The 18,226-nt window shown below is 43.9% G+C and overlaps 1 protein-coding gene across 1 annotated transcript in view; it reads right to left on the bottom strand.

Annotated features, from left to right (window-relative positions):
- Positions 1-1,885: 1,885 nt before the first annotated feature.
- The window catches only part of OPRL1 (opioid related nociceptin receptor 1), a 34,500-nt gene continuing 18,159 nt past the window's right edge, over positions 1,886-18,226 (bottom strand). The window contains exons 3-4 of the mRNA XM_034787878.1: positions 5,861-6,216; positions 1,886-3,142 (exon numbers count right to left, since the gene is read on the bottom strand). Coding sequence (XP_034643769.1) covers positions 2,619-3,142; positions 5,861-6,216 — 880 coding nt within the window. The 3' untranslated portion in view covers positions 1,886-2,618. The remainder of the gene's footprint in view (positions 3,143-5,860; positions 6,217-18,226) is intronic.

The following is an 18,226-nucleotide window of genomic DNA, read 5'->3' as shown; positions in this document are numbered from 1 at the left end:
AAAGCTGAGTAGGCAGACACTTACTGAGTACATAGTTTCTGTAGGATGGTTGAGCATAGGTTAAGATAACAAAATCATTTCTGTTTAAAAAATGCCACCCAACTTTTACTATATATATAAGTGTGTGTGTCATCTTAAATGATCGAAGAAACCCAAGAGTTTTTCTTAAGGACATAAAAGTATTTAACAATCCAACCAAGAACTAAAAAGGGGTTCATTGAGGTTCTTTGATCAGTCATTAACAGAACCCTCTCCTGTCAAAGACCTCGTTTGCCTGGGTCCCCTAACAGCACTTCAGAAAGTGATTGTGCATCGATTTCAACCTCTTCACACTTTGTGTACAACATGTAAACGACCCTATCAAACGAGGTGATGGCTAATGGTTAAGAAAAATCAAGATTCTTCATTGAATAGTAGTGTTGTCATTACGTGCATTAAAAATAAAAAAAGAAAGAAAAGAAAACTTATTTTTATCTTCCAAGGATATGGATGCAATTGCCAGCAATGGCTTTAAGATACATTGTTTTCAGGTGTTACTTCTCTGCATGCTTGATATTTTATTATGGGTAATCATATCAGTCCTCATTGCTGGTGCAATAGTTTGGGGGTAACTATCCATTGCAAAGTATTTCCTGGGCCTGTCTTTTTTCCCCTCAATTCTTAATAGAAAGTATTTCCTGGGCCTGTCTTTTTTCCCCTCAATTCTTAATAGAAAATATTAATTACAAAGTTTTCTACTGAATCCCTTTAAATCCCATGACAGATGCTTGAGACTCCTTCTGGTTCCCAGAGCATGTACAATTTAGCATAGTTTTCAAGTGGTCTGGTTCCTAGGTGTGTGACTTAGGAATTTTAATTGTTCTCCAAGCCTTGCCAAAAGAGAAAAACTTTACATAGAAATATAACATTGTGTTCTCATCCAGCATATATATATATAAAGAACAGTGCAGCATTAAAATGTCAGCATATCAACACATTAAAAATACATCATTTCGCAGAACAGCGCACAAGAAAATCTGTACAATTGGTATGAAGTGCAAGAGTTGCTGCCTCCTTCATTTTGGAGCCTACCACCCCCAGCTCAAACTGTTTAAAAAAGTCCTGTTGCTTTCAGCCAGTCAGGAAACATTTTTTCCCACTCTTTGCCACCCCCAATGGTCTCCTGGTCTCTTGTGCTACAGAAAGAAAAGGTTCCATTTTCAGAGGCAGCCCGTGGAGGGAGGGTTGAGTGGTTTATTCTTCATAAACACTTTCAGTTTTTAATGACACAACAGGGCAGATGATTTCACTTGAGGTGACAAGTCGGTTGTGTCATAAAAGCGACGCACAGCTGGGTGGGGGTGCCCACTAGCTGATTGGAGCAGCATGCCCAGAACACTTTAGGGGGAAAGGCTCCCTCTTCCAGTATTCTGTCTGCAGCGCCACTCAGCCGATCTGTTTGTAGAACTGTTTGTCCATATTACAGGGAGCAGAAGGGAGGATAGCAGAGGAACTTGGAGTGTTTTCAGATGCCTTGCTGTCAAAATATCAGTACTTTCTTCAGGACATCATAACTAACTTGAAATGTCTTTGCATATTAAGCCACTCCATTGATTTAACCTGTCGTCTTGACTCCATTGGGAAATGCCTCTGAGAAATGTCTGGCAAGTTGAAATATTAATTATATCTCTATATAGACATGTGTGTATATATACATACACAAACACACACAAACACACACACACACACAAAGTACAATCCATTGTTATAATGAAAATGTAGAAAAAGCAATTCCAGCTCTTTCCTCTGAATTTACATTTGTCTCATTTGTCTTGCCTTCTACCCCTTCCAGGCAGTTGTTTGTCATTTTTTACAATCCCTTCACACCCCTCCCGCCCTGCCCCCCACCTCTGTGGCACACGGTTTGATTTTAGTATGTTCCTTCACTGGAAGTTGTCCACTTCTCTTTCAGTGGCTTTGAGTTGAGATATCCAGCCATGCAGTGACACTGTCTAGTCTTCTTTCTTTCTTGGCTGGAGTGTCTGAATTCCCGCACGCGCGCCCGCTCACACACACACACACACCAGTCATAAATAATTCTGGAAATGATCTTTGTTTTGTTTCACTGCTGTCCCTTGCTTTGGAGCCAATGAAGCCTCATTTCAGAGAGATGCGGCTGGCCTAAAATTCCCACATAAGCACACGGCAATCCATATTATTTGATGAGCCACTGAACTAACTCAAGCAAGAAAAGTTATTAGCATTTTGTCTGCTTTCCAGAAACAATGGCAAAATAAACCTCAGGAGCAAAGTCTGAGTTCGACTCTAATTCCTGAATTCTTTAGAACCGTAAGCAAAGTGCATGACCTTAGTGGCTCATAGGACTTAATGGTGGCTGAGTTAAAATATAGTACTTCATAGGGAGAGCAGTGGAATAAGAAAGGTGTCAAAATGGCTCACTTTTCTGCATGCTCTTGCAGTTCTTTTATTTGCCTTGCCCCCAGATTGCTGCCTAGGTTTCCAGTCTCCAATTCTGGGTCAGAAAGCTCCTGTTAAAGAGCTGTTATCTGAGTTAGCTCTGAAGTGGGGGTCGTTGGGCTCTGCTGGCTGACAGCCACCATGGGAATTTCCATGCCTAGTCATGCTGGATTGTTAGTCCCCTCTGAGTTCTTGCAGGCATAAACGACATCTTTTGCGATGCTGCACATCCTGTTGGACATCTGGAGCTCTGTTCTGAAGGCGGTGGGGAAGCAGAACTTTCTGAAGCACGTCTTGAAGTTCTCATCCAAGAAGGCATAGAGGACAGGATTCAAGCTGCTGTTGGCATATCCCAGTGCAGTACAGAAGCATGAGATGGCTAACTCGAGCTCGCTTTCGGCCTTTGCACCCAGGCACTGGACCAGCACGAAAATCTGAATGGGGGTCCAACAAATAATGAAGACAGCAACCACCACCAGGACCATTCGAGTGATGCGCCGCAGATTCCGATCCTTCTCCTTGGAGCCTGAGAGAACACGGACATTCTTAAGACGCCGGATCATAAGACTGTAGCAAATGGTGATGATCAACACAGGGATCATGAAGGAGAAGAGAAAGACACAAATCCCAAATACTGGATCCCAGTAATCCACAGGTTTAGGGAGCTTAATTAGACAATCAATCTCTGCAAAGAAAAGAAAAAGACAACAACTTGTATTGAGAACAACATTGGTACCATCTGTAAATCCGACAATTCTTTGCAGTCACTCTTGTTGCTAATTTCATTTATTTTATTAATGCTCAACAGAGCTCAGGGCCTCGTTGCACTAGGCTCTGTACAAACACAGAGCAGGAATCAGCCCTGCCCCTAAGAGTTTACAATTTAAGCAGACAAAAGGTGGGAGGGAAAACAGAGGCACGGTGAAGTGATTTGCCCTAGGAGACACAGCAGATCAGTTTCAGAGCTGGAATAAAACCCAGGTCTCTGGAATCCCAGTCGAGTGACCTACCTATTAAAGTATGGTGCTTTCTCTGGACGACTAGACACAGAGAGATCGATAAGCGACTTGCCCAAGGTCAAACAGGAAATTTTCATTCCTTCTCTCTTCCAGCACCCTTTGGTCTCCCTGTAAGTGTCTTTAAACTGGAAATATCCATATTCCCAGAGAATGTAAAGGCACTCCGAGTGGAATTCATTAACAAAGTCATGTCTAAAGGCTGACACCCTTTGGGCTAAAACTTTCCGCGTCACACTGAGCATAAATGCACACGTAGGTGATGCAACTGCTCCTGTCCCACAGAAGCTTTAAAAAAAGAGAGATGTCATGTTAAGGAAGAGACCCTTTCACCAAATTAGTGAAAGCATAAGGACAGCTAACAGCTCTAGGCATCTTGCCTTCGTGTTCAGCTTCCCATGTAGCCACACATTAGGACAAGTGCTTAGAAAGAATTTTAGAAAGTCTGTTGATGAAATGTAGAGAGACAACTTGGGGGAGGTAATATGTTTTATTGGACCAACGTGTGCTGGTGTGAGGGACAAGCTTTTGAGCTACACAGAGCTCTTTTTCGGGTCTGGGAAAGGTAGTGAGAGCCTCACAGCTAAATAAAAGATCAAACTGATAGTTTAGCATAAGTAATGAATACATATTCTAAAGAGACCATTCAAGGTTATGAAATGTGTCAGGCTTAATCCACCAGAAGGTCATGAAATATGATTCACTGTGCTTTATGGCATCACAGATACAGTCTCTTCCTTCTTCTCAATTCCAAAAATTGTGCTGATCGTTTGAGTTGCATGCTAAGGATGGCATTAAAGTGAAAGTTAAAACCCTGGAAGCCCAAGATTACCCCGTCTCATTTCAAGCTGGGCAAGCAGTCAGGAAAGCTTATTAGTCCCTTGAGGCTTGTGTGCAAGTGGAGAGAACAGGCGGAAGATAATGTTCTTTTCATCATTCTCAGCCACGTGAAACGAGAATCGGCAAGGGCTTTTCTTTTCTTTTTTTAATTAATTATTTGTTTGCTTAGAAAAAATACTCTGGGTGCCAAGATAAGGATTAATTTCCCTGGCTCAGTAATCTTTACGGCTTCAACACTGTGGACATGGCAACTGCTGGTTGCAGAGATTTTAAAGGGTGGTAGTGTTACCCACACACCTTCTGGATGTGGTGGTCTGTCCCATCTAGTGGCCCCAAGACCATTTACAGAGCGAGCTAAAATGAGTCTGGTCTACAGCCTTAGCTAACAGCCAATTGGCTTTTAGCTCATACCGTAGAGCCGTGGTCCCCAACCTTTTTCATCTGGCGGGCGCCAGACGATGAGCCGCCGAGGCCCGTGGCCAGCGGACAAGCATTCGCCGAAATGCCGCCAAGAAGCGGCAACATCAAGAGGCGTCGCCGCTGAAATGCCGCCGAAAATCAGCAGCATTTCAGCGGTGACACCTCTTGATGACGCTGCTTCTCGGCAGCATTTCGGCGGATGCTTGCCCACCGGCACATAGATGACCCGACAGGCGCCATGGCGCCCGCGGGCACCGCATTGGGGACCACCGCTGTAGAGCCTCATGCACTAAGCTCCACAGGTTCCAGGTTCAGTCCCACCCACCGATGACTGAGGTCTGTCGGTATAATAATAGCTTCTGTGAATACTGTCTATCAATGTCGATTGGCTCTGCAGGGATCCTGCATCCAGCCCCCTTCAACTAGAAAAGCAGTGGCTGTGATAGCAAGCCTTGTAGTGAAAGAGGGGTTAAGATGGGGGAAACCAAGAGGATTTTCAGCATTTCCAAAAAAGGAAAGATTCTAAGGAAATGGGCTAGGAAGACAGAGATAAAGGCACTACATTTCTGACTCATCCAGCAGCGATTGCTTTGAGATTGTCATTACATTTTTTGATTGGTCAGGACCCAACAGCTGAGCTGCCAGAGAATTAATTCCACCATGGTGTATCCGTACATATTATAGGATCACAATTAACACTCTTTTTTAAAGGACTCACTGTTAAGATTGTAAGAGGGACTCTTGCATGCAGGAGGATGGATAACAGATGCATATGAACTGATTAACAGACATTAGGGAAATCAAGTCTCATGCTTCAGATCGTAAACTGAGTGCCACTGGGTAGGAAAGGATTATTTTCCCTAACCAAGTGCAACATTGCTCTTGTCACCAGAGCATAAAAGCCTATTACAGCTACCAACTTATGGAACTACTACTTTATCTCAAGTAACATTTTATATATTGTGGAGATGAAGATTGTGGTTTAAAACATGCTTATAGCCCATGAGGGAAGGGGTGTTACAGTAGCAGACAGACTTAATGAGCTAGTGATATTGGAACCCTGTGCACCTATCACATGGATGCAGAGTCTAGTTTGGAGAATATCCCGTTAGTTCATTTTTACTGACCATTATTTTCATTCTCTGCTGACCCCATCACCATAGCTGGGATACCGAAGACTGAAGCCAGGGCCCAGATGCAGATGTTGACCACTTTGGCCTTGTGGGGGGTACGGATATCCAGCGCCTTGATGGGGTGACAGATGGCGATGTAACGATCCACGCTCATCATGGTCAGGGTGAAAGTGCTGGTGAACATGTTGTAGTAGTCAATGGAGATGGCGATCTTGCAGAGGATGTTTCCAAAGGGCCAGAACCCTAGGAACGTGTCTGTACCCTGGAAGGGTAAGGTTATCAGACACAGGGTATCGGCCAGGGCGAGATTGAAGATGTAAATGTTGGTGGCCGTCTTCATCTTGGTGAATCTAAAACAAAGGAGAGATCGATATACAAATTTCCACTTGATTTCCAGCCCCACTGCTTGTGATAGGACTAGCATCGGCAATGAGTTACACTTATGTGGCACCTTTCTTCCAGAAGGAACACAAGAGCATTTACAAATTGTGATCCGGATCCTGCAATCGAATCCACATAGGCAGAGCCCTGTGCCTGTGTGGATTCCCGCTGGCGTCAATGGGACTGCCCATCCAGATCCATTCCAGGATCAACACTTATACCTAAAATCTCCTTCCAAATGCCCAGCCCAAATAACCCAGCAGGAGACTCTTCTCTTCCTCCCAAAGTCCACTGGCTTCTCCCAAGCACTGTGTTGATTAACACATTTCTAGATTTTTAAATGCCAATGCAACACCAGGTCTGAAGGAGAGGACTTAAGCCCCTACCATGTTTGCAAGCCACAGATGTCAATGTTGTAGTGCAAGAGAACGTGAAGGTAAAACTGACCCATCTATTTTCATTGTCTCCCCAGACTAATTGTAGTGCAAAATGTAAACGGCATAAACGGTCAAAAGCAAATAATATTTTTAAAAATCCATTTTCCGAGTCTAAGGTATTATTATTAAAAGGAGTGAAGAGAAATGTGCTTTTGGGGGGATTGATCCTGTTCCATTGAAGGCAATGCCCAAATCCCCATTAACTTAATGGACAGCAAGATCAGGTCTAAAAATGTTTTCACCTGGGCACCCCACATTTTCGGTTCGACATCTCCATTTTAAATCTCTATTTTCAAATGTATAATTTCTCTGTAAAAATGCACTCATGGCTGAAATAACAGTGAATCACAACTAGCTAAGGACTTGGAAAAAATCAGTTGTTTAATGGAGAAGGCTTTCTAATGAAGGTGCAGTAAATTGTGCTTAACATGTTTGTGGATACTTTGAGGGCAACCTCTTAAGACAGAAGGTTGCCCATTAAGCGGCATCTTCTGTACAAGGGCTTTTAATTCCTTTAGCAGTTTTAGGCTCATTGCAGGTTTCATTAGAGATCTCCAAACACTCCATTCAATGCAAAGCAAATATGAATGATAATAGCTCAAAATACTGCTTACTTGTGGACTAATAACCTACAAGTACCCAACTTGGCCTAAGTGTGGTCTGTGGACAGTTTGTTACCAAACACAAACATCAAATTGTCAGATGTTGGCTTTATGTTTGCATTTTCTACTAATCAACGTCTAATCATATTTATGACTATAGAGGACTTTTTAAAGCAGATGACGTTCTGGAAATAAACCTCTTTCATCTGTTGGCATTTAAATCTTGACGGAGAGATTAAAAATAAAATAAAAACCTTGGCAACCTCTTCTAGAAAGGGAAGAACATGAATATGTGGAGAATTTTGGAAATCAGCGCTGCTCAGTCTTGTTAGCATTTTTTGTGCTTAGTATTTACAGCACTGTATTTTTTAAAAAACGTGGAAATCAGAAATCACCAAGCATACAGATGACTATCTGCTATAATCACTACGGACTGGGGGAGCCAGAGGTCTCATAACTGACAAAAGCCAGGACTTTAAAGCGCCGGAGCCTTTCTAGAATTGGAGGGAAGGGCAAGGCCAAAGTGACCCCTCTCTCTCCTCAACTGGCTGCTCTGTTAGTGAGCCAGCTGCCCTCTTTTCTGGTGCCACAGCAGCCCCTGGTGGGCAAAAGATGTACTTGCAGCACCTCCCCAGCAGAATTTGTTAATCTGCTGGGGGGAAAAAATCTGCGGGGGACATGAATTCTGTGCTTATGTTTCTTTTGTTAAAAAGTGGGGGGAATGGCCCCTGGCCTTCCCATTTCTGGTGCTTGTGCTTTTAAGGTTCCGGAAAGACTTACAGGATTTCCCAGGACAGCTACCTAAAAAAGGGGACAATCCTGGGAAAACTGGGACAGGTAGCAGCCCTAATAGAAATTTATTTGTTCTTTTTGTTTTGGAGCATGTTTAGATCTGACTCTCACACTGATTGTGTGTATGAAAAGTTTAGCAGTTCTTCAAACTAGAGGCAGTGCAAAGCAGCTGAAAGTAAGTTCCCATTGGACCAGTAACATTTCCTTAAGCCTGGAAATCATCTGTAGGTGATGCAGAAATATGAAGGGGCTGGGAACCATGAACCAACACCTGCTAGTGACCTGTCTCATTTTGCTCCCTTGAAAGATAGGTGTAGGTGGCACTTTTAATCATTGTTTTCTAAAGCTGATTGAAAAAAACTGAAAAAATGTCTTGAAATGGTTTTGAAAACTGAAACATTGCACCCAGCTCTAGTCATGTTTAGTGAGGGTGACAGGTGCTGGAATAACAGCTGTATATCTGAAGATCTATTAAAGAGTAAGTGCTGTAATTTTGGGGAGAATAAGCTGTGTTTTTCATATATAACTACAGGTTGACTCCCTCTGCATTGCACAAAACTTAATCTTAACTATGGGGCTGCAACTGGCGCCTCCATAATTAGATACGGGGGCAGTGAATGCACTTTCCTGTAGAATGTCAGCTTCAGGACTGGGAAGACAGCCATTAAAGCCTTGATTGTGCAGAGAGGTATCAATTAATGTTAACTACAATGCAGACTGCTGGCCATGGCTCTGAGACCACCCATCCATTTCACAAAGGCAATCAGTCCTCGATCAAGTGATAACCATTTTTAGTTACTATTGACCTGGGCTGATTTGGGTCTAAAGCTCCAAGATGAGGATGGTGGTTGACACCTTGAGTTCTAGAGCACAATGGAACTTTCTTCCACAAAGGTGAAGCTCATCTGTGCAGGAAACAGAGCTTTCTTGAAGGCTTGTCTGAGACTATGGAACAAACTCCCACAGGAACCAAGGACCGTCATAAACCTCACAATGCCACTCACAAGGCAAGGCATACTTCTGTGACTTGCCTTCTCTCATGTAGACATGGAGCAGCATGGACGTACAAAGAAAAAAACCAAATAACCTACCATAACACTACACTGCTCTCATGATTCTCCCCCTGGGGAGAAAATGAACCACGCATGACAGATGTTAGTCATGTCATTTATACACTACTGGGAAGCTATCAGACGCTATGTTGATGAGGGTGATAAAAGAATGTATGTAGAACAGAATTTGAAGCTAGAAGCCAAATACTTTGCATGGTATTTTCATTCATTCTTCGTTGTATTCAGCCATTCATCCCCCAACATACTTCAATGTATGTCAAGTATGTGTACAATACTGCACAACCTTCATCATCCAGACGGCTCAGGAAATCCCAGAAAACATTGGAAAATAAGGAGTTTGGCTGGCTCTCCAGACCCTGAGGTCTGTGTTTCAAGCTCTCTAATTGATCATAGCCTTAAAGGCTCTGAATATTGATGGCCTTTGCCTACACAGCTAAATGTCCTACTTTATATAGATCTCCTGTCTATATCTGCATGCATGCAGTTAGCATATGACCATGCCTCCCTTGGACTGTCTTACAATTTCTCACCGATGGATTTCTTCACGGGATATTTAACTTGGAGGTGCATGTTACTCCAAAATCAGGAGCCAACAAGCTTCTTGGTCAGACTGATTTTGCATTAAAAAGTAGAATTTTGAGTTCTTCTGCGGACGGTGACAAGATCAACAAATTCATGGACATGTACATCCACTCCAGTGAAGTTACATAAAAAAGCCACAACTGTATGTCTTTCACCATTTTTGCAGTCCACTATAAACAGAATTTAAATGTTTTAAACAATAGCAAGGGGCATGAAGAAATAATTTGCATGGCTTTTTTTTTCTGGTTGTAAAAATTAACTGGAAAATGCTGCGTGAGGTACAGCCCAATACCAACCTCAAATATGACATCATTTTCTCTTCAAGCTCATCTGCTCCCTAATCAACTCCCAATTATTTAGTGGTTTATTTAATAGGAACCTGTGTATGCATCTAAATTATTAAAGCGGTTCTGGAACACTGCAAAGAGGTTATATGAATTCTTTTTATTTAAAAAAAGTGCAATTGTGGGGTGTAATGAGATAACTATAGGTGGGAACATGTTCCCGTAATTTGTAGTAACAAATAGATTTCCATGGAGAGGAATGTTGTTTATAGATTCTCAAGCATCAGGAAAAGCAAAATGACAACAGAGTTTTCATATTTATTTCTGCTTCAAAATTCTTTCAGCTCATTCCTAGGGGACCAGTTTTACTGTCTGACAGCTGTGAAAAGTTGAAACGCCCCCGAAGGTTCTGACTTTTTCATTTTTGACTGAATATTCTAAACGCAACAATAATCATAATAATTAGGACAAAATATTAAATTGTTTTTAATGCCAGTCAGATGAGTCTGGAATTAATATTCTCCCATAATAGAAGCACTTTTAGATGGAACCTCATCAGCTTTTCTAGCTTATGCCCACCAGTGACTGAGGGGGAAACCCACACTAATACTATCAGCCAAATGAGTCATTCTCCCCCTCACAGACAGGTGGAATTAATCTTTCACACTGTTAAGAAGGGGTTGATGGTAAGATTCGGTCACAAGGGAATTTCAGATCATTTGTGGGGCTTGATTTGGGTAAGAATCCCTTATTCAGATCTCATCCAAACTATTCAAAACCTCCTGAGTTTGCAGAAGTGGGCTGGAAATATTGAGAGAGCTATCTCATGGGGTGCCATATATCTCACAGCTGCCCCCAGGCATTCTTTTGCTTTGGGGTTCATCATCAGGGATCCTAGAAAACAATTTGCCCCCGAAAAACCCTGGGATTTGCGTTTTTACAGAGAATCTTTAGTTTTTATATTTTGTGAAAAAATAAAAACATGTACAGCAGAACCCCCGGCCGCCAGCGCGCACACAGGAATATGGGAAATTGACCCAGACGACAGGGCTTGGGCTGATGGCTCTGGGGTCCCAGACAGTGGGGGCTCTTCCAGATGTTGGCCCCAGGTGGCAGGGCTCCAGATGTCAGATTTCATTTTAATTGCGGAAAAACATTGATTTTTATGGTTTTTTATTGGAGAATTTGAGGGGGGGAGGTTATCATGGAAAACTAGGACCCCTGATCATCATGCTCATATATTTATGGTGGGTATCGCCGTGGGTAATGTATGCATCGTTATGGTGTAAGGGTGACAACCAGCTGACTTCACCCCCCCCCCCACGCCCTCTTTCAACTCTCTAATAAGTAGAAAGGAAGGGTGAAGCAGCTCTGGAGACAGACTTGTTCTCTCTAATACACGAGCCAGTTACATGCTGTGAGATGCACTCCACGAACAACACACACACAAACATGAGCCTGCCCCAAGTCTCCCTCAGTCCTACCAAATGTATTCACCGCCAGCATGCCACATTGTACTGATTCAGCAAGCACGTCCCGGCCAATGGTAAACGGGGTTATTACCAGTTGAGAAGGCTCAGATTACTTCTTTTGAAAAATATCTAAGGGCATCTCTACACTTGCCATTTAAAGCGGGGAACATCCCTTTTTGGCGCAAAAACCATGGGAGCATCTACCCGTGCCAATGAGTTTTTGCGGTGAAACTTCTGAGTTTCACCGCAAAAAGAAAACCACCTCCATGAGAGGTGGACGGCTCTTACCAGTGATGCTTTTGTGGTGATGTGCAAGTGAAGACACATTCTTCCTGTTTACACAGCTTTTAGCCTCTGCACGATATCCCACAGTGCCTCGGTGATCACTCTGGCCAGCAGCTCTGCTGCTCTGACGCCAGGTAAACAGACAGACATCCCTCCCCCTGTAAAGCCCAGGGAATTTTGAAACTCCCCTTCCTGTTTTCTTGGCAAGTGCTCACTTATCATCTGGCCAGGTGACAATGCCTGCTCCATGGAGCAAGCGATCTTCTGCTCAGAGCAATGCTGAGCTACTGATCAGTGTTTGGGGAGAGGAGGCTGTGCAGGGACCCAGGATGCCCCGCGATCACCCCCTCCCCTTCCCACAGCGATGGACGTGCTGCAAATATGAACACTCTCTGACGCCTGTGGACGTAAGTGAGAACACAAACCATTGACGGGTTCACTATCACCGTTGAAACGGACAACGCAAAAACTCTGCAAGTGTAGACATAGCCTCAGGAAGGCTTAAGCCAGGAGCGTATCGCATATCACCCAGGTAGGATAACGCTGCTCTGAATTTTACCCGAGCAGCTATCTGCAAGGCAGCAAATGGCTCAGAAGTCAGCAACTTGGCCACTGACTGCGTTGAAATAGCGAAACAAAGCCTATTATTATTTCTAGCGCCACTAGGCAGGCTCTAATCATTTATCACAAAGGCAGGGCGGCATTCCCCTGCAGCCATCCGTTCTGCAGACTTAGATTTGGTTGAATGGCATTCTCAGTAGTGCTGTCCCTAGGTTGCGTTTCCGAGAATGATCTGACAACATTCAGCCAGGCTGAATGGTCAATGCTATCTCCTAGGCATGAGGAGTGACACTTGAAATGGGGGTGGGGGGGTGGGAGCGGCAGTTTTGAAATACATCTTCCTTTGGTTCCACTCATTTTAACAGGCATTGTTCTGGATAACTTCTGTGGGGATTCTTGTATATTAGGGGCTTGATTCAAAGCATGTAGAATTCAGTGGCAATCTTCCCATTGATCTCAATAGCCTTCAGATCAGGCCCTTGGTCAATAGTGAAATGATTAACATAAGAATTTAGTTGATCTAAAGATTACAGGTGTTAAATTCAAATTTTGGGATGAACAAAACCTCAATTTTTGGAGTAACTGATCCTAAACTAAAGATTGCATGTTGGATCTATATGCATGTACCGCCTGCCCCCCCCCTTACCAATTCTCAGCTGGGGTTATATTTACATGTTAAGGGTTGGGGGGAGGGATAGCTCAGTGGTTTGAGCATTAGCCTGCTAAAGCCAGGGTTATGAGTTCAATCCTTGAGGGGGCCACTTAGGGATCTAGGGCAAAATCAGTACTTGGTCCTGCTAGTGAAGGCAGGGGGCTGGACTCAATGACCTTCCAAGGTCCCTTCCAGTTCTAGGAGATAGGATATCTCCATAAACTGCTTTACTTTAAAAGGAAGAGAGGCCAGTATCATGCCATGGAACAAACATCTCCTGGAGATTCCAAACGCCTTGTTTTACGATCCACAGAGCAGAGCAACACATCAGGGTAGAAAGTCTCCTGTTGCAGATGAACGCAGCCTGCTTCTTCCCAACATACTATTTTATTCACAAACAAATATCTCAAAACAAATCGGACAAATGATTTCTTTGCACTTAAAGGGCCATTCCCTCCCCTTTAACAATGGGCAAACACCCCAGCAGCTTTTCTTGTGAAATAAAATCTCCTCAGCCTACTACCACCCAGCACCACTCATGTCATTTAGGAAAAATGATAGCCATCTAGAGAACTGGCCTATTTCTCAAGGTCCTGTACATTGGTTGTTCTTAGACACAGTTAGCCAGATCTTTAAACGGACCAGCGAGTTACCCAGCACAGCTGAGCAGAAAGGGAAGGCAAAAGTACCTTCAAGTCAACTCTGCACTCTCATGATCCCCTAGGCTCTCAGGGGTAGCTTTGGCCTCCAGATACATTTAAAAGAGCCTTGGAACTTTTGTAGAAGGAATCTATGGGATGCCCAGGCATCAGTAGGGCAATCCTCGGCATAAGGCTTTGCCTTCACTTTACATAAGGTCAGGGCCAAGGTAATGGGGTTTTGATCATTTTTAAAGTAAGTTTGGCTCTCCTCTTTGTTCATTGCCCGCTCCCACCTTGAAAACGTGAAACTGATGTTTATTGCTTTGGTGAAATGTGTTTTCGTCCATCAGGTGCACACCCAACAGCCCCGTCCTGTCAGGCATGCACCACTGCCCTCACAGGCGCGATATTGAGGGTTGGGACTGGGTGCTTTGGCATTCATTCTAATTGGCTCCTTTTAGTCTCCTCTTGTAAGATAGATTCTCCAGGCCCCTGAACATCCTAGCAGCCCTTCTCTGTACCTTGTCCCAGTTACATTTATCTTTCCTGAACGTGGGTGACCAGAATTCCAGATGAGGTCTTCCCAGTGCCATGTACAATGGCATTAATACATCCCTAGCTTGACTAGAAATTCCTCGCCTGAAATATCCTATCCCCACACCCTCCTGAACGCAGAACTCCTGAGTGCAGCACCCTAACCACAAAACCAACTTCTCCTTTGCACAGTGACAATCCTAATGTAAGGTTTTAATCCTACCAATCTGTCCTGTCCGGCCATCTGCCACACTAACGGGTGTTTGCTGTATCATTGCCTGTTGGTAACAGACGGAACAATGTGTGTTATTAACCAGCGCATGCTCCTTTTCCCATTTTGTTGATACTGATTAGCACCCCAGACCAATCTCTAGCTTCAAACAGGAAAGGAATGTCAGATGGCAAAGTAATAATATCACGACGAGGGTGCCAGAGATGAGAGTGAATCTGTGTTCCCCTGCGCTCAAGAGGCTTCAAGTAATCAGAAGAGACTAAAGTGATTTACACTTGTCTCTTTTGCTACAACCGGATCAATGTGAATCTGAATTTCCAACAGGCTCTCTATTCTTGTTTTCAGTTACAAATGCCTCGCTTGCCTCCCTGTGTTTGCACAAAGGGAGAAAGCTCTTTGTTACACATGAGTTTGATACATAGAGTGCACTCTGCTAAGTGGCTGTTTGGAAGCTCTTTGACAAACCGGAAAGATTTTTATTATCCTACAGAAAGGAAAAGCTTCCAGCTACCTCAGCGTCAATTGCATTTGGAGCCCTGACTCCGAAGCGTACTCCCTCCAGTCCTGAATCCCATGTGGGAAGGTATATACCGACTTTTAAAAGGGACTGTGTGTGTTTGCTGGGGTGGGGAATAGAGGGTGTAATAAAGTGGTATGCCCATTTAAAGGCCAAGGGGCCTGGCCTGGCCAACCCTGTTTAATTTGCCCAGCCCTGCCACACCTGTGCTGGATATAGGACTTTAAAAAGGGAGAAGCCCAGCAGTTTGGGGCTAGCTATGGAGGGCAGCCAACCCACTGGAGTGGAGCTATCTCCAGGAGCCAGGCTCCAGGGAGGCAGTCCTGTGGCCGGTGTTCTTCGAGAGGGACAGGGAGCGGAGGAGAAGCCTGGAGAGGTGGAAGACCGTGGTGGTTTTGGTTGTACTTGGACACCCAGTGGGAAAAGACCGGGAGATGCATTCTGATGAGAGTGAGAAGAACTGTGAGCTGAGCCCAGAAGGGGCAAAAGAACTTTTGTTCATGTGAATTTGGAACTCTTGTCGAATGTAGTGTTTATTTTGGGACTTTGAGTGCCCCAAAAGGGGAATCTACCCAGGGAGAGATAAAAAACCGTGGGGAGGAGGAAACTGAGGCAGGTAGCGCCTGCAGTGCCACACGTAGCCAGCAGGGGGTGCTCTGTGGGAGCCACACTACATTAAGGGGCTAATGCATGTTGAAGGTAGGACATCCCCCTGCCACATCACTTGGCAGGGGAAGGGAGCAGGAGATATTCCTATATGCCAACAAATGGAAGGGAGGATATGGTTGTATATTCCTAGGGACATTAACACTTGGGAGGGGAAGGATCAGGGCTATTTCCCCACCCCCAAAATGGACACCTGTTCTGGGGACATATGCAGACCAGGGAAGAGGACGTGGCTATTATGGTGTCGCACATGAAAACAGACTCAAGTTTTTAGATCTGTTATTCAATAGACTTTGGCAATGAAAGGAAGTCCTGGAATGGGTGGTAATTCTAGAGTGATATAATAAAAAAGCCTATTGGGGGAGCAAAGAATAGTACCATTCACCCTGAGATACCCCTGTGATATATGTAAGATACATTTCTGAAACACATTTTCCTTTCGAGTGCCTGTCTGTAATGTCTATTGAGATTTTCAGTCTTCAGTCGGAGTTGGACTCAACTGGCAGCAATAGAGATGCCGATTGAACAATCTACTTTTAAAATCTAACCAGAAAGAGTGTGTGCACATGTGTGCACATGTGTACAGAGGGGAAGGGAGGAGCACATGGCATATACAAAGCACCATGCCTGTGGTGCATACCATACTCAGAGTGTAAGCCCTTTCAGGAAGGAACTGTCTTTTTGTTCTATATTTGTATAGCATCTAGTTGAGGACAGTTGTTCCAGCTCATTATATATCTCATCTAAAGCTAAGTTTCTTGCCTTTCTGTCTGCTTGCTTTCCTGTTCGCTTGGAGGCCCTATAGGCAGCAAACTAAAACTATGGCCTCAAAATTAGTAAAGAAAAGACTGAAGTCCTGTGGGTAACTTGTGCAGAACCAAGGCAGATAAAAGTCAACATTGAGGGCCAGCATCTAAATTAGGTTTCTGCTTTTAAATACCATGGGGACTGGTTAGCAGCAAATGGAGAAAGCAACAAAACTGCAAGCAAGTCTGCTGAGCATGGGGGAAGTCTGGTGCAAGATAAGTGGAGTGATTTGTGATAAACAGATGCCCACACAGTCTAAGGGACCACTATACAAAACCATGGTAAGATCAGCTCTTCTGTACTGATCAGAGACATGGGGAACCAAAGAAAGGCACTTGTGAAGACTTGAAGCCCGTGAAAGGAGATGTTTGAGGGCAGTGAGAAGAGGAGAGGAGTGACATTGCTGAATGCTTGTGGAATGATGTTGTCAGGAGTGAGACCAGGGTCAGGGGTATGAGAGAGAAGCGGCAAGAGAAGAAGCTGAGATGGCATGGGCATGTACGAAGTTTAGATTAAGAGAGCCCTGTAAGGGCACCTTTTGAGACTAGCGTTTGCAGGCTGAGAACAAGAGGTTGGCCAAGAAAACAATGGATAGACTGTTTATAGAAGGACAGAGTAGCTATGGAGTGAGCACTGGACTGGCAAGACTGTTCCAGTGACCTGACCCCAGCTAGCTGGGAAAAGGGGAAGAAGTGGTTTTGTATTTCACCTAGGACCTAATAGGGTCCTGGTACAGTACAGATAACAATAATTATCATTATTAAGTAGGGAACTAGCTGGTTAGTTACTAGATTTTCCCATCAGAATGATTTTCCCATGAAAAATGCAGTTTCTACAAAATCAATATTTTCTATGGGATATTTTCTATGGGGGGGACTGGACTAAATGACCTCTCGAGGGCCCTTCCAGTTCTATGATTCTATGAAAACAGAACTTGAAAGGTCAGAATTTCCTGCGGGACAGAAATTCCAGATTTCACTCAGCTTTATTAGTTACAGTTGAATGCTGATGGAAATCAAGGAGCTGACGATGCAGCCCGCAGAAGAATTTTACCCCAGAAAGCTCTGCTAATGCTTCTTAATCTTGACCTGCCACAACGCACTGGTATTCCAGTCCTGGGGAGATATTTCCAGGTATCTGCTACAAGAGATGGAACCGACACCACTACATTCATTTTCCCTTGTGATCTGAATATGTTTTACAACCAGGTGGCCAGAGGGGGAAAGTTGGTGCATTAACCTACTGAGCTCATTTTAATTGGTGATCGCTCTATTGCCCAGGGAAATTTCCTGTTCCTTAAATGTTCCTGCATCCTCCTCCTGTCCTGGGGCTCTCGCCAGTCTATAGCTGTCTCTATGGTTTCTTGTCTACAGAAATTCAGTGAGCCTCCAAGGCTGTGTAACTGTAGGGACTGCCTCCTTAAGGAATGTGGCTGTAATATATTGGTCTCAACAATGCAGTCAGCCAGCATTTGCACACTCCAAAAAAACAAGTCTATTTTTTTTTTGAGAGGGCCCTTAGCGGAGTATTTATTAGATGTCAGAGCTTCATAGACAGCAGGCGCTTGAAAATTACGTTTATGTGACTGTTCCTCCAACAGAAATGCAATTGAATATGAAAAAAAGATCTTTGGCTTTAAAAAGCAAAACGCTATCAGCTTTAATGCTTGACTGTGATTATCAAAGGAATCTGCCAGGGAGAAGATGCATTGGACCATGTTTGGTAATCACAAAACCCCTCTTGGTCCAGAAACAGAAACACCAAGCGAGAAGGTGGATTCTCAAGACTCCAGCTCACTTCAGATAGATCAATATTACTCAAATCTGTTAGGGAAAGAGATTG

This window comes from Trachemys scripta, chromosome 12, assembly GCF_013100865.1.
Source record: "Trachemys scripta elegans isolate TJP31775 chromosome 12, CAS_Tse_1.0, whole genome shotgun sequence".
Lineage (NCBI taxonomy): Eukaryota > Metazoa > Chordata > Testudines > Emydidae > Trachemys > Trachemys scripta.
This window is presented reverse-complemented; position numbering and strand designations above follow the sequence as displayed.